The sequence below is a fragment of the Mesoplodon bidens genome (genome assembly GCF_964165515.1).
Source record: "Mesoplodon bidens genome assembly, chromosome: 9".
In the NCBI taxonomy this organism is placed as follows: domain Eukaryota; kingdom Metazoa; phylum Chordata; class Mammalia; order Artiodactyla; family Ziphiidae; genus Mesoplodon; species Mesoplodon bidens.
Window position 1 is genome coordinate 103,758,381 of NC_138166.1, and position 16,692 is coordinate 103,775,072.

At 50.5% G+C, this 16,692-nt stretch overlaps 1 protein-coding gene across 5 annotated transcripts in view; it reads left to right on the forward strand.

Moving 5' to 3' along the window:
- Positions 1 to 16,692, forward strand: part of DPP6 (dipeptidyl peptidase like 6) — a gene marked incomplete at both ends in the record, with an annotated part of 1,069,187 nt that overhangs the window by 899,442 nt on the left and 153,053 nt on the right. For all 5 annotated transcript variants that reach the window (XM_081243456.1, XM_081243458.1, XM_081243455.1 and 2 more), the window contains one exon: positions 12,661 to 12,781. In XM_081243456.1, coding sequence (XP_081099582.1) covers positions 12,661 to 12,781 — 121 coding nt within the window. The remainder of the gene's footprint in view (positions 1 to 12,660; positions 12,782 to 16,692) is intronic.

The window sequence follows — 16,692 nt, forward strand, 5'->3', positions numbered from 1 at the left end:
TCGTTGAGTGAAGCTGGGTCTTGGCGTTGAGATGGAGATCTCTGGGAGATTTTCGCTGCTTGATATTACGTGGAGCTCGGAGGTCTCTTGTGGACCAGTGTCCTGAACTTGGCTCTCCCACCTCAGAGGCACAGCACTCACTCCTGGCTGGAGTACCAAGAGCCTTTCATCCACACGGCTCAGAATAAGAGGGAGAAAAAGTAGAAAGAAAGAAAGAGGATAAAATAAAATAAAGCAAGGTAAAATAAAATAATTATAATAAAAAATAAAAAATAATTAAGAAAAAAAGATTTTAAGTAAAAAAAAAAAAAAAAAGACGGACAGAACCCTAGGAAAGGGGGGAAAAATAATAAATCTTGCTCCCAAAGTCCACCTCCTCAATTTGGGATGATTCGTTGTCTATTCATGTATTCTACAGATGCAGGGTACATCAAGTTGATTGTGGAGCTTTAATCCGCTGCTTCTGAGGCTGCTGGGAGAGATTCCCCTTTCTCTTCTCTGTTCGCACAGCTCCCGGGGCTCAGCTTTGGATTCGGCCCCGCCTCTGCGTGTAGGTCGCCTGAGGACGTCTGTTCTTCGCTCAGACAGGACGGGGTTAAAGGAGCCGCTGATTCGGTGGCTCTGGCTCCCTCAGGCTGGGGGGAGGGAGGGGCACGGAGTTCAGGGCCAGCCTGCGGCGGCAGAGGCCGGCGAGACGTTGCACGAGCCCGAGGCGCGCCGTGCGCTCTCCCTGGCAGTGGCGGGCAGCACAGGCTGCCGGGAGGGGAGGTGTGGAGCGTGACCTGCGCTCGCACACAGGCTTCTTGGTGGCGGCAGCAGCAGCCCCAGCATCCCACGCCCGTCTTTAGGGTCCGCGCTGTTAGCCGCGGCTCGCGCCCGTCTCCGCAGCTCCTTTAAGCAGCGCTCTGAATCCCCTCTCCCCGCGCACCAGGAAACAAAGAGGCAAGAAAAAGTCTCTTGCCTCTTCGGCAGCTCCAGACCTTTTCCCGGACTCCCTCCGGGCTAGCCGTGGCGCACTAACCCCTTCAGGCTCTCTTCCCGCCGCCAGCCCCTGTCCTCATCCTGTGCTCCGACCGAAACCCCAACCCGAGCCTCAGCTCCCAGCCCCGCCCGCCCGGGCGGGTGAGCAGACAAGCCTCTCGGGCTGGTGAGTGGCGGTCGGCACCGGTCCTCTGTGCGGGAATCTCTCTGCTTTGCCCTCCGTACCCCTGTGGCTGCGGTCTCCTCCGCGGCTCCGAAGCTTTCCCCCTCTGCCACCCGCAGTCTCCGCCCGCAAAGGGGCTCCTAGTGTGTGGAAACCGTTTCTCCTTCACGGCTCCCTCCCACTGGTGCAGTTCCCGGCCCTATCCTTTTGTCTCTGTTTATTCTGTTTTCTTTTGCCCTACCCAGGTACGTGGGGAGTTTCTTTCTTTCTTTTTTTTTTTTTTTTTCGGTACACGGGCCTCTCACTGTTGTGGCCTCTCCCGTTGCGGAGCACAGGCTCCGGACGCGCAGGCTCAGCGGCCATGGCTCACGGGCCCAGCCGCTCAGCGGCATGTGGGATCTTCCCGGACCGGGGCACGAACCCGTGTCCCCTGCATCGGCAGGCGGACTCTCAACCACTGCGCCACCAGGGAAGCCCCGTGGGGAGTTTCTTGCCTTTTGGGAGGTCTGAGGTCTTCTGCCAGCGTTCAGTGGGTGTTCTGTAGGGGTGGTTCCACGTGTAGCTGTATTTCTGATGTATCTGTGGAGAGGAAGGTGATCTGCATGTCTTACTCTTCTCCCATCTTACCCCTCTCCTTGCCAATTGATATTCTTAATTGAAGTATTGAACACTTTTTTAAGGCACTTGATATACATTTAAAAATTGTTTCCTGTGTGCTTAATCGGTCATATATTTACTGCATAAAGGATCAGGCTGTATCATTAAAAAAATATTGCTGCTTCTACGAATTTTCAAAACTCTTTGCTAATGTAATTCAGTTGCATTGCTATTTAAATCAGCAGGTATTTAATTATATCCTGTAGTTGATTAAATTAATATGTATTTAGTAGTTGATTATTTTCTATAAATTAATACCCATGGCATCTTTCTTGTGAATTTTCTGGTTTTATTCTGGGCCCATTCATCCTTTATTGTCTCGGTGTGTAAATAATAGAAAAGATCACTGACGAGAGTGTGACAGGTAGCAGAAATCATCTTTAAGGACTTCACAGGGTAGCCCGGAGCCAGTCCCAGCAGAACCACAGCAAATGTCTCCTGAGCATAAATGCCAAGGATGGTGGGCTTCCGAGCTGGACTGTCTTTGATCCCCATTCCCACCCTCTGGGGAGATGCTGGGGAGCAGTAACAAGCTGGGAGGTGAAGAGCCAAAAGAAAGGGGAGTTTCAAAGACCGTGAATAATCTACAGACCAGATAATGAGCCCCTAGTGGCTGAAGAGAGGTCGGCTGTTTATCCCATCACCTTGGAGAATAAAGTCCTAAGACCAGTCACCCGGGCAACATCGGAGGGAATGTGTCTGAGAGGGCTGAGCTGGCATGTCTGGGACGGTGTTAGTGGCTTCAGTGTGCCCTCAGAGCAAACACTGCACAGTTAAAGTACCTGGTACGATCTAGGTGGTCCAGCCAGGGACGTCCGAATAATGTTTCAGTGGCAGCATTGCTGGCCTTATATTTGGACTGTATACAAAAAAGCCTGGAAACTTACCAAGAAAAAAATGGATTTTTTCATCCCCTTAGGAAGATACTGGAAAATTCATTCACTTCTTTGGAGTCAGAAGACTATGTTTGGCAACCAATGAGGCTTGAATTTAACTGCGGTATAAAAAGATTGAGAGAGCGCCTCGGACTGATTTCTGCCAGTCAGTACATTTGTCATTTCTCTCAGTGCTCTTAGAGAGTTTTCAGACCCACTCCCACGAAGGCCCAGCGGTCCAGCCATTCTCACTGGCAGAGTTGCTCAAAATTGTTCATGATTTTCAGCTGGAAGAAGCAGCAAATTGCGGTGTGCATCAGGGTCACCGGGGGGCCCGCTAACACTCGTCTGGTCTGCGGAGGGTCCTGACGCTCGCGACCAGGGTTCTCGTGGGCTCCCAGACGCCGCTGTCACTGCTGGCGCTGGGATCACGGGCATGTGGCTTAAGCAGTTCGTGTCTCATTCTGTCACTAAGCAGCTCTGTGACCTTGGGTGAAAGCTTAGCTTCTCTGAGCCTGCTCCTCAGTTGTACAAAATAGCAGGGTGTCCAGACAGTGAGAGGCCACAGAGCACGGACTCCGGAGTCGCGCTGCCTCGGCCCAAATCCTGGCTCTTCCAACGGACAAGGTGCATCATTTTGGGCGACTGTCCGTGCTGGTGTCCAGGGCAGAAAGTGGCTCTCACAGACGGCCCAGAGCCACAGGATATGGGCGAGGGACGACTTCAAACTAGGTAAATGGAGAGTGGAGATTTCCGCGAAGTGCTCAGCCGCAACATCCAGGCGTAGAATAGAAGCAAATATTCTCCTAAGTCAGGTAACCCAGTAAATCCAGTCGTCCTTTTGTTGGTGCAATAAGCGTGCAGCCACAGAGCAGCTGTCGCTGTGCTGGTGGTTACAGCGCATCTGAGGGTTGCCTTCAGCTCAGCCCGGGAGGCGGTGCCCTGTGGAGGGAGCTGGGGCTTTCCAGGGGTTGCCACACGGCCTGAAAGGCCCTGCGAGAGGCCCTTTGTGTGGCTTTGAAGTGGCCTTCCCCCCCAGACCCTCTAAAGAAAGGCACCTCGTTCAGTGGTTAATGCTGATCCCAGACGGTGGACTCTTCCGTGGCATTTCCTGGTGACACTGATAGTGCCCGTCCCCACGGAGCAGGGAACTGGGCTGCCTGAGGGACGGGACAGCCCCGTCCAGGCGCTGCCGTGGACAGTGCAGGCTCTCAGGCAGGGGCTGTGGTGCCAGCTAAAGACACAAGAGGGAAGGACAAGTAGGCGGCCGTGGCCCGCACAGGCAGATTCCATGGTGGTTCAAGTTCATTCAGGGTTGACGAGCTGTTTTCATAGTAAGAATAACTGCTGCTCATCCCACCCCCAGCCTGAGACTCTCCAGGGGCCATGCCACTTGATTGCCCTGTTCCCCGTGTCTAGGTGGGCTCATGGCTTCCCCCCGTGCCCTGCCTCCAGGGACTCCCGGGGGCACCTCCGTCCGTCCACTTGCCTGTGTCAGATCAGGAGACTCCTTCACACCTGCCTTCCCTTGGCCTGTGTCCAGGCAGCACCGCGCCCTGGAAACCCACCGCTGTCACTGCAGCCCCACCATTGGGCCAACACCGCTCAAGCCTCCACTGTCCCTCTGGACCATCCCCCGGGACCCCTTGCCCTCTGCCCCGCCCCCTACACGGCAACAGGGTGTCATGGAAAACACAGCACCATCTTCTCACTCGCTCTCTTAAAACAGCCAGCGACCATGATGCCACCAAAGCTCCCCAGGTGCTCCGCTGCCCTTAGAAGGAAGCGCAGTCAGTAACGTGGCCTGTGGGACCTGCACGGCTCCCCGGCCCCTTTTCCAGCCTCACCCCCGACACTCCCTGCCTTGACCTGGCCCCCCGGCCCTCATTCCACACGGGCCGCCCCATTTGCCCAGACGGACAGAGGCCTCTCTCCCCTGCGGTGCCCTGTGCCCCTCCTCCCCCCGACGGCTGCTGCCCACCCTCCACATCATCCCAGCTCAGCAGCCATTCTCAGGCGACCCCAAGCCCAGGCCAGACGGGGGCCCTGTCACCTGGCCTTACAGCACTTGGCCCTCCCAGCACTTCTTATCCTGACCAGGCCGTCCGTGGGCAGCCCCGCAGCTCAGAGGCCCTCGGGGAGAAGAGAGGGCTTGGAGGGTGCTCGCACCCGTTCTCAGGCCAGGCACCCGCTCGCTGCTTCCCTGACGCGGCCCCGCCCCGAGGTCCTGGGTGCGTTAGGAGCCTCACGTCTCTGTGGTCGAGATGAAATTGCTCAGCTCCCATATCACAGGCGACAGTGAATACGGCCATCAACTCCTCAGGAGCATAATTTCATTTAGGGACTTTTTCCTCAGCTTTGAAAAAATAACATTTCTGAACTCTCCAAGTTAAAATGTGGACTCATCAAGTGAGAGGGATCCTGAGAGCTTTTTCTCTCAGGATCTCAGTGGGTGACTCTGAAAAGGAAGCTTTTCCTTGACCATTTAAGGGCTACACTGAGGGGAGGGTCTTTATGGTGATGTTTCAGATGTTTCTTCTTGATTTTGGTTGACATTTGAAAGGATGAAAAATGTGAGTACTTTCTGACAAGAAGAATGGTTTTAGATTATGTACAGGACTTTCTCTTTCTTGGCACTGAACTCTGCTCTTTGGCATTAAATCCTGAATTAGTTTACTGCATCAAAATGTGATGTAATGTCTTCCACTGATTTTTGGTGGAAAGGGCAGAGGGGGCAGTATTGACATGAGAAGCTGAAAGAACCCTGCTGTTAGAACGGTGTCCTCAGGCTTCCCTGGTGGCGCAGTGGTTGGGAGTCCGCCTGCCGATGCAGGGGACACAGGTTCGTGCCCCGGTCCGGGAAGATCCCACATGCCGCGGAGCGGCTGGGCCCATGAGCCATGGCCGCTGAGCCTGCGCGTCCGGAGCCTGTGCTCCGCAATGGGAGAGGCCACAACAGTGAGAGGCCCGCGTAGAGCAAAAAAAAAAAAAAAAGAACGGTGTCCTCGTAGCAAGGATCCAACGGGCTGATGATGCTTATTATGCTAATAGTGCATTTCCTTTAAATGTGCTTTATAACCCTCAGGGTTTTCTCCAGCAAAATTGTCTCCTTTTATCCTCCCAATAACACCACAAGGCTGGCACGGCAGGTGTGATTATCTGTATTTATGGGTGGCAAAATCCAGCGGCAGAACAGCAAGTGAATTTTGCCACGTCCCACCTCTGCCTGGGCAGGAACCAACATGAGAGCCAAGTGTGCTGAATTTCAGGTGATGGATTAACTGGGGAAATGACATGCTGACACAGAATAGACTCGGGAGTCTTGGCCACCTGCACAGGTCAGATGAGAGCTTGCTGAGCAACTGCTCAGCGCCCTGCCTTGCTGATCGGAGGTGCTCACATGCCTGTTTGTGGGGTCGGTGTGATGCTCCCAAGCTGGATAAGGACCACTGAGAATCTGGAAAACCCTCCTTGATCAACAGCTTTGCCATCCCCCCATCATTGCATTTTCCAGGCACAGTTACAAACTAGAAGAATGGAAGGTCTCTCTTCCTTGCCCAGTTGAGCAGTCAAATGGCCAAAACAGGGAATGGGAGAGCAAAACAGAGTAAGGAAAGAATTTATTTAATCTACAAATTGGTCAGTTCCTGAAACTGAGCGTTGAGTAATCGGAGAGTGATTCTCAGCACCTTCACGTGTCGACGGGGGAAAACACATGTGTCAGCACACATACACGTATGTTATTCCCCTTTAGTTCAGAGGCTACGGCTTCCACCGTCATCAGGTTCTGTAGATACGGTTTGAAAAGGCCAATTATACTTTGTTTACAGCAGTCTTTCTCACATAATCTACACAAGAAAAGTCTCCTTCGATGTGGCTTGCTGACTACTTCTTGTGAGCATGCAGCCAGTCTCTGCCCCCATTGGGAGAGCACACAGCATTCTTAGCAACTTTGGTTGTTGTTGTTCAGTCTGATAGTTTGGTAAACAAAATATTCCCATTGTAATAAGATTTCTTTCTGTTCTTCATGAATATAAATGCTTCTGTATGATCAGTACTGTGTGTGTCCTCCACCCATTTTTTTTTATTGCACAATGAACCTGATTCATGATTTCTATTCATAGGGGTTTATCCTAGGGAGATGTCAGAGGTGCAGTGAAGTACAAAGATGCACACAAGAGCATTTTTATTGTAATAAAAAACAGAATAGATGTCAAACAATAGGGACATAATTAAATAAACTATGGTATACCTCCTCAAAAGCATGTCTCAGAGAATGCTCACTGACATGGAAAAACATTTCTGATGTAGATTCTAAACAGTATGCAAACCCATATATGTTATATGACTTTAGTTTTATTAAAACTAGGTTTTATACCCCACCGACCAACACACACATTCCCATTCTCTCTCTCTCTCTCTCTCTCTCTCTCTCATCTAGGAGGGAATAAAATACAAGAAAGTGTATTTTAATCATCACGTTTTGTGTATGTGTGTGATTTGTAGGGTTGTGGCATTTTAACTTTCTCCCGTATATTCTACAATAATGGTGGATGTGCAGAGTCAGGGTTTGGTGGCTTTTGTTGCCCTGTTTTCCACCTTCATAGTCGGCCGAACTGATGTGTGATCTCCAAGCAGCCAGGTTGCTTCTCAGAAACATGCCCCACGCTGTTTACTGCTCCCTTCTTTTAGTGTCGGTAAATATCCCTTCTTGTAACTGTTCCACAGTAACTTTACTCTGGTGACCACTCAGAAGTCCCACCGTCATCCGGTTTCTCCTGACATGAACCCAGGGAAGAGGGGTCATTCTCGGAGCCTGATGGCTGCTGGAACACACCCACGGCAGGGGGCGGGGGGGGGTCTCATGTCCGCCAAGCAGATGTGCTGACTCGCAAGTCCACAGAGGCCACGCTTGGCACCAGCTGGACTCAGAAGGGTGTAGACAGGAGCCGTTGGCCGGCAGGTGGTCTCGGGTGCGCCTCCCCCGCAGCGTTCCACACGGCCATCCACCCGACAGCTGTGCAGCAGTGTCTTCTCCCAGTCCCCCCACTGATGACAGCTCAGTACACAGGACCCCTGTGGGTGGGGGTGGAATCCCTGCCAGGTGCCCAGAAGGAGGTACCCGGTGACCGGAATCATGCACTCTGGGAGGTCACGGCGACGGCTTCCTCCCAGAGTTTACGGTTCTCCTCGACCGGTTGCAACGTACCAGAAATAGCATCACCTACCATTAGAGCCCATATCCACCCTTACCAGGTGTCCAGGGCAATAGAAACAGAGAGTTACCTGAAGGTCAATTTCTATGCAGGGGGAATCGACCATTAAGTTCTGAATGCAGGAGGGTTTCCCAATCTGTTAGCCACAGTTGGTAATTCTGACTTTCTGTTATGTGGCCTGTTGATGAAACCATTCAGGGGACCAGAGGTGACATAGTACACGCAGAAATTAAAGCCATGTGGACACACGAACCTGATGGGCACCAGCCTCCCAAAGACATACCGACCTCTCGGTCAGCAGTTTGCTTCTTCACCAGAGTCTGCCGAAAGGTGTGTTCACCGGGTGGCAAGGTTTAGAGACAGGATTTCCATGTTCTGGTGACATGGCATATCTGTGTTCAGTGTTCCAGTGATGTCAGTTAACTGTGCAGTGTTTCCAGTGGGTTAGAATGGCCTGCAACAGAGACCATCCCATTTACTGTACGAATACATCGCTTCCTTATGATCGCTGCTGAACCAGTGGGTGCTACCGTGACCACCCAGACTGTGCTGTTTCACGCTATAAATTAAGCTTAATGTCATGTATAACGGGATCGTTCATCCTCGTTCATTGTGGAAGTGTTAGTAAAATTGTGCCTGGTCAGGCAATGGGGTAACCCAAAAGAGGAAGTAGAAAACCAGGGGAAAAGCAATTAGTAAATAGTGACCACTACCAGGGTGTGTTCTCGAGATCAGGACAGTCGCTATACCGTGTCAGTTAAAGAAACCTAGGCTGACATGATAACTGGGGGTTTTAGCTGAAATATAGAGAATCTGTTTTCCCCCTTGATAGTAGCATGTTGGGTTCACTGTGAATGTTGAATTTTGCCTTCATGATAATTAGTTCTCCTTTCGAATACAAGTGTAGTAATAGCATCACTGATTAATTAGCTAAACGTCTTTTCCTGATCTCAGATGCTCATAAGACCTTTGGATTCAACAATGTTAAGTATGGAGGAAACCTTAGGGCCCATCCAGTCGACCTCGTATTTTGTAGTGAAGGACGTGAGATTCAGTGAGGTTAAGTAACCTGCTCAGAGCTGGACAACCAGTTGTCCAACTAGACTTCAGGTTCCTACTTCAAGTCCAGCGTTCTCTCATTTATAATCCACCGGAGCTGTGCTGCTCTCTGTCAGTCAAGCACTGAGCTGTTCAATATGTCTTCCTTTGGGCCTTGTTTGTCCAGAACTAAAAGCTAAGTTGTGCCCAATTATGGTAATTATCCCATTCCTGGTTCCTGAGATAATGAGCTCCCCCTTTAGCTCCGTGTGTCTTTCAGCTGAGCTTTATCGTAAGCACCCTGTGAAAATGTGGGTATTTTTGCTGGTCTAGCTCAGGTGTCACCTTCTGCATGAAGCCGCTCATAATCTCTCCAGGCAGAACAAACCTTTATACTGATGATAGTAACCACAACAAGAATAGGTGTTATTGGGGCTTCCCTGGTGGCGCAGTGGTTGAGAGTCCGCCTGCCGATGCAGGGGACACGGGTTCGTGCCCCGGTCCGGGAGGATCCCACATGCCGCGGAGCGGCTGGGCCCGTGAGCCATGGCTGCTGAGCCTGTGCGTCCGGAGCCTGTGCTCCGCAACAGGAGAGGCCACAACAGTGAGAGGCCCGCGTACCGCAAAACAAAAAAGAATAGGTGTTCTTGAGCCCTTACTTTGTGCTGGGCGCTGTTCTCAGTGCTTTCAAGTTGTCAGTTCACTCAGCCTCATAGCCACCCTAAGACTGAGTTCTGCATTGATCTCTATTGACAGACAAAGAAACTGAGGCAACTAGGAGCCCAGTGCTGGCTCAGCTCCTGCAGCAGGTCCGCTGTGCTCCCAGAGCACATGGTGCAGACGCCCTTGCGGGGCCTGGAGTGGCTGAGCTGCGTAGAACCCAGACCCCCATTTGTGGACGTGAAAATCTTCAAAGCAAAACGCGCTGTTCCTTAGAGCTTGTTTCCTTTTGTTTTCCTTCCATTAAAAATAAAGCCAAGCAGTGGTTGAGAGTCCGCCTGCCGATGCGGGGGACGCGGGTTCGTGCCCCGGTCCGGGAGGATCCCACGTGCCACGGAGCGGCTGGGCCCGTGGGCCACGGCTGCTGGGCCTGTGCGTCCGGAGCCTGTGCTCCGCAGCGGGAGAGGCCACAGCAGTGAGAGGCTGGCGTACCACAAAAAAAATAAAAAATAAAAAATAAAGCCAAGATGAAAAGGGATTTAATATCTATCATAGCAAATTTTACTTCTTCAGAATATTAATTGTCTACGGTCCGATTTGATTCAAAAATTTATTGTAGGCTTAGAACGCATAAAAGAAGTTGAAATTTCATAATACATCTTACCCTCAGGCAAACTCGTAAGAACAGCTACTGAAGTTAAATGAGGATGTGTACTTGTGTCTAGAAGTTTTCCACCTCATTCCTGGTTGACGTGAATCTTTGAAGAGGCAGGAGGCCCGAGCAGGAGGCTGATACTTGATAGAGCCGTCAGTTCAGGCTTCCATGGCAACCATCTATGGGAACTGCCCTTTCTGCACCTTCAGTTTAAAATGTCAGTATGTACGCTGTTTCCTACACTTGCAAAATACCCTTCCTCACTGGTCTCTTAAAGGACGCTGACAGTATTCTTTTTAGAATTCCTTTTTTAAAAAAATCTGACTGAGTCCTGTTCTTGGTCCACAAAGCTCAGTTGCCACAGACATTGGATATTTGCATCATGTGCTTAGGTCCTTGTGGGGGTAGCATGCAAAGAATTTAGATACAGAAAACACAGGGCAGAATTGAGCAGTGCCTGGAGAATGGGCTAATTTATACTTTAAGAGCTTCAGGAGACATTAGATTTGTCCTGGGCCACTGCTTCATAGGTTTGGTTGCACACTGGATTTGCCCAGGGTGTTTCTTTAAAATACTGGTGCCAGGGGACGTCCCTGGTGGCACAGTGGTTAAGACTCCGAGCTCCCAGTGCAGGGGGCCCGGGTTCGATCCCTGGTCAGGGAACTAGATCCCTCATGCATGCCGCAACTAAGGAGCCCGCAAGCCACAACTAAGGAGCCTGCCTGCCGCAACTAAGACCCAGCGCAACCAAATAAATAAATATTTAAAAAAAAATACTCATCCCACCCCTAGATCCTAACCGTTGGGCTGGGCTCTTGGACCTGGCTGTAGGATATGTCAGACCTCCTCAGATCATTCTAATACACATCAGAATTCGAGAGCCACTGACCTAACCCACCCTCCGCCCAGCCCCAGGGAATTTGGGGCTGACCTAAGGTCAGAACTGTAGCATCTTCCAGGGCACCCCAGGCTGCACATGGGCCACCCAGCTGCTCCAGCGAACGGCTGGGGAACCACTCTGTCTCCTCCCGCAACTTCACTCCCCACGCCCAGGGCATCCCCCACTGTCCCTGGCTGGTCCACCATCCCCCCCGCAGCTGACGACGGGCTGACTCCTGCCCTGCCTTCTCATCTGCACGGGCCTGGGCTCGCCCACAGAAGACTTGCCTCTAGCCACGTTGCTCCCCTTCCCGAGCTTCTGCCAAGGGCTTCCTGCTGCCTCTGGGGTCCTGTAGCCCACGGACGGACCCTTGGGGGCTGGCACCTGCCTCTCCCCCACCCCCTGGGCTTCCACTCCTGCTGCCCGTCCTCCTCACGCCCGGCAGGACCGGTCACAGGGAGCTCTCGTCCAGCTCCCCAGGCCCGTGCCTGCCTCTGGTTCTCTGTCACACGGTTTCCTCCGTGTAACCTAATTTCTCAGCCCCCCTTTCTTCATCCTGCTTGCCATTCAGATCTCAGCCTAAAGCCCAGTTTCTCAGCATCCTGACACGCGCCACAGCAAGGGTGAGCCCTGAGGACGTTACGCTCAGGGAAATAAGCCAGACACAGAAGGACAAACGCTGTGTGGTTCCTGTTACACGCGGTCCCTGGAGTCGTCAGATTCCTGGACACAGAAAGCAGAAGGGTGGGGGCCGGGGGCGGGAGGGGGATGAGGAATCAGTGTTTAATGGGGACAGAGTTTGAATTTTGCAGGATGAAAAGAGCCCAGGAAATGATGATGGTGATGGTTGCACAGCAGTGTGAATGCACTTAGCGCCACTGAACTGTACACTTAAACGTGGTCAAGGTGGCAAATTTGGTGTCATGTATGTTTTACCACAATAAAAAAACTTTGTTCCAGTCACTTTCTCAGGGACTCCTTGCCTGTCCTTTGGCCTAAGTTAGCAGCACTATTACGTGTTCCCAGCACTCCTCAGAACATTTTCCTGTTAAAGTTTGTCTTCTTTACCGAGTTGTGAGTAAAGGCACATGATACGTCCCACCTCATTCATCCCTGTGCTCTCCCATGATTGGCACAGAGTTGGTGCCCACTAAGTAACTTTTCATAAATGTTGAGTGAATAAATCTCAGATTTCAAGCTTCCCAGGTCGCCAGTCACAATTCCTAGGAAAAATACAATTGCTAAGATAGTCAAAGCCATTTGATGTTAACATACCCAAAAGTATCAGACAGATTGTCTGGTCATGGTAAGTGATAACACTGGGTGAACTCTGTGGAGTTTGAGTCTCCAGTTGACCTTAAATGTAGATGATTTTGGAGATGGGTGAGTTCCAAAGGGTCCCGAGACTACGTCTGTTCTGTCAGATAAATGCAAAGGAAAATGCAGACCACATTGCTGGTTTGGGATTTTTAAAGAACACCCTGCTTGTAAGTACTTCCTTGATTAACGCTATGTTTTTTCTCTTTCCAAATTAGATATTTATCTTTGAAAACAATATCTACTACTGTGCACACGTCGGGAAGCAGGCCATCCGTGTGGTGTCAACTGGGAAGGAAGGCGTGATTTACAACGGCCTTAGCGACTGGCTGTACGAAGGTACGCGGGACGTGGGAGGCTTGGTTCCTGTGGTCTCTGCTGCTGCTGCGTCACTGGGGTTGGCCGTGGTGGTGTTTCCTCCGACTCTGTCAATTAAACTCCGTTTCTTGAGGTTCTGCTAAGTTACAAAGAGACTGTGGAGCCTCGGGGAGCAGGAGGCGACCCTCGGGGGCCTGCGGTGTTGAGTACTCACCTGGTGGCCAGGTGGGCAGGGCATCCCACAACCCTGTGCTGTGCTGGGGGGTGGCTCCAGGGACAGGCAGGATCCCAGACGTGCAGGTTTCCTGCTCCCTTTCTGAGAGGTTGAGTGCCTGGTTCTGCCTGGGGAGGGGAGAGCCGGAAAAGACATCAGAGGGTAAAGCTTCCAAAAGAAACACGTCAGGGTGGCCTGCTGGCCTGTGTGCATCCACCTCATCGGACGTTTTCTGCTGCTGGTTTTCCTCTGGCACCAGAGGACTCCAGCGGTATGCATTAGTAAGTGACTAAAAAGCTGAGTGAGAAGCTCTCTTCTTAAGCATTTATAACCCATCTCCACATTAATGACAACTTCGTCGTAGCAATAACAGTCCTGTATTGATTGCCGTTAGTTGCCAGGCACTATGCTAAGCATTTAGTGCTTTTTATTACCTCCTTTACCCGCCACGTTAGTCCAGGCTGCTATAAGGAACACCACAGACTGGGCGGCTTAAGCAACTTTTATTTCTCGTAGTTCTGGAGGCTGGGAAGTCCAAGATCAGGGCTCCAGCAGAGCTGGTGTCTAGTGTGGGCTCTCTCCCTGGCTTGCAGACGGTCACCTTCTCCCTGTGTCCTCACATGCCGGAGGGAGAGGAAGTCATGGGGAGGAAGCTCTGGTGTCTTCATCCTCCTGGAAGGGCACCAACCCCACCACGGAGGCGCCACCCTCATAACGTCATCACCTCCCAGAGGCTCCGCCTCCAGACACCATCACATTGGGGATTTGGGCTTCCACGTGAATTTTGTGGGGCCACAGACATCCAGTCCATAACGCCCTCATGAGAGCATTCTGAGATGAGTGCTGTTATGGACATTTCACAGAGGAGGCGCAGTGAGGGTAAGTCATCTGCCCAGGGTTACACGAGGTTAGGGGAGATGTATCATGGAGTATCACTGTTCAAGTGCAGGACTGTCCCCTTTCTGGAAACGCAGATGTCAACAGGATGCCGACGCAGCCCAGCACTGGGCTGATGAACAGCTTGTGCTCTTGTCAGCCTACTGGTCTGAGACCACATGATCACAGGAAGAATTCACTGTGCTGGGCTGGGGCAAGGGTGGGGGGCGGTCAGGGGACCCCCAACAGGGTCTGGGCATGATCAGGCCCAGAAAATACCATGTTTCCTCAGCGCTGTGCATTCCTCAAGCTGGGTTCTGCATTGCAGGGGCTTATGTATCCTAAAGGACAGAGTGGATAGACCTGTATGCTTAGTCCTGCTTCCCATCGTGATTTCACTGAAGTCACTGAAGCACAAGGTTGACTTGATTTCCATTTTTTTAAATTGAGACGTAAGTCGTAGACAGTAAAATGCACAATTATAAAGACACAGTTTCATGGGTTTGACAAAGTATACACTGGGCAGCCCCATCAAGATATAGAACATTCCAGGAACTCCCTGGCGGTCCAGTGGTTAGGACTCTGCACTCGCACTGCCAGGACCCCGGTTCAATCCTTGGTTGGGGAACTAAGACCCCGCAAGCCATGTGGTGTGGCCAAAAAAAAAAAAAAAAAAAAAAAAAGATATAGAACATTCCATCATCTCAGAAAGCACCCCCCGAGCCCCTTTCCAGTCAAGTCTCCCCTCAACCCAAGCTTCCCTTCCAGAGGCTCCTGCCATCCTGATTTCTGTGCAGCTGGCTTCCTAACAGAATGCTGGGATGTGGGCACCCATCTAGGCCATCCCTCTTAGTGTGGTCTCCCTGGAAGTCCCATGTTTATTCCAGCATGGCTGCTGCTGCTCAGAGCACCCAAGATTCCGGTACTGAGCTGTCTTCTGGGCCCCAGGAGAATCGACCTTGAGGTTTTATTGGGCTCATACGAGGGTGTCACTGGAACAAAATGGTCACTGTCCAATATCTACCGTGCTTCCACTGTCCTGTGCACAAACAGCCTTATGAGCAGCAGGCCCCAAGTTCCAGGGCGATCAGGGCAATAACAATCCAATGACCCCTAAGAGAGAGAGGTCCCTGAAGTCCTGGCTAGAAGGACCTAGACCTGCCCTAGGAATAATCTCCTTCAAAAATCCATCGCCAGGAGATGGAGAATGTCTGTTTTAGTATCTTCCTAATAAAATAAAAAGCTCATTGCCTTGCAAGTCAAAGTAAGCTTTTGCTTCAGCAAATCCGTTGAAAAGAAATATTTCCTCAAGGCATTTACACAGAATTGCGTTGGTGTGATAACAGGGCCCCAGATATTCTAAATCAATCCCAGTTGATGTAGCAGCTTCATCTCCTTAGTGTTGTCCCCTGGAAGGTTACATATGCTGACGCTTCGATCTCTGAAGTTGGGAGCGTGAGAGCTCTGGGGAATCTTGGTTCCTTTTTTAATAATTGGAAGGTAAACTCTGAAGATTGCCTTTTTCTAATCTGTGACTTAACTGCTTCACTTCCACATGCTCCTTAAAAAAAAAAAAAAAAAAAAAAAAAAAGGAGAAAAAAGATGAGGGGGGAAAATACCCTGACAGCATTTGCAGGGGGCCTGACTCGCTTGGAGATGTTAGTTCTGAGGAGAAACGAAGCTATATAAGTTCTAAGCCACCCTGCAGCCCGTAGGCTTGTTGGCAGTCAGATGCCATATTGATTTGTTGTGTTCCCCAAAAAGGAACTTTGAACATATTGAGCGTTTCAGAATATCGAGGACTGAGGGAGAGAAGAAGGAGACCTGGGGACTGCCAGGAATCTCCATCCCTGGACCAAAGGTTTACATGCACTCAGTAGGAAACGTCCCCAATTAACTGACTCAAGCCCCACACACGGAAATGCACCCGCGGCACTGCCTGCACCCGCGGCACTGCCTGCACCCTCAGACCGTGTATCTCACTGACTTTCCAGATGCCCTGCCTCGTGGTGGCCACACTGATCTTGATAAGCAAAGTGCATGTCTTTATTTTACTCTTCTGGGCAGATGTCATGGAGTTACATAGAACTTTGATTTTAATATGGGAATAAAGACGAAAGTGTCCTACAAACTGTTTTAAGGTTTACGAAAGTTGGTTATCCAGAAACTAAAGATGTTACTAGCTTTTTGAGAAGTCAGAAAGGAAGTTTCTGTTAAGAATTTGCACTTCCATGCAAGTGTTAGCAGTTTTGCAAAGCTCCTAATATGTAGGCTTATGGGCAAAGAGCTGGATTGTCCAAATTTTTATGAAAGGCTCATGGTTACCAGTGTTGCAGAGATGGTTGTATTTTCCAGTTGCTGCTATTTGTTTATATTATTGGGTTGGCCAAAAAGTGCCTTTGGTTTTTAACTAAAAGTAAAGACACATTTCTGATTTCCACCAAGAACTTTATTGAACAACATATTCATCCTTTTGTTCCACTACCTTCTGCCATTTTTCAGGCAACTTCATAGTTCCATCTTCCCAAAACTTTTTATCTTTTTGAGCAAAGAACTGTTCCAGGTGTCTTCCAGGGAATTAAATTTTTTCCATTAAGAGAATTTTGTAAAGACCGAAATAAATGGAAATCCAAAGGTGCAATGTCTGGTGAATACGGCGGATAAATCAGAACTTCCCAGCCAAGCTGTAACAGTTTTTGCCTGGTCATCAAAGAAACATACGGTCTTGCATTATCCTGATGGAAGATGATGCATTTTCTGTTGACTAATTCTGGACACTTTTCGTCGAGTGCTGCTTTCAGTTGGCCTAATTGGGAGCTGTACTTGTTGGAATTAATCTTTT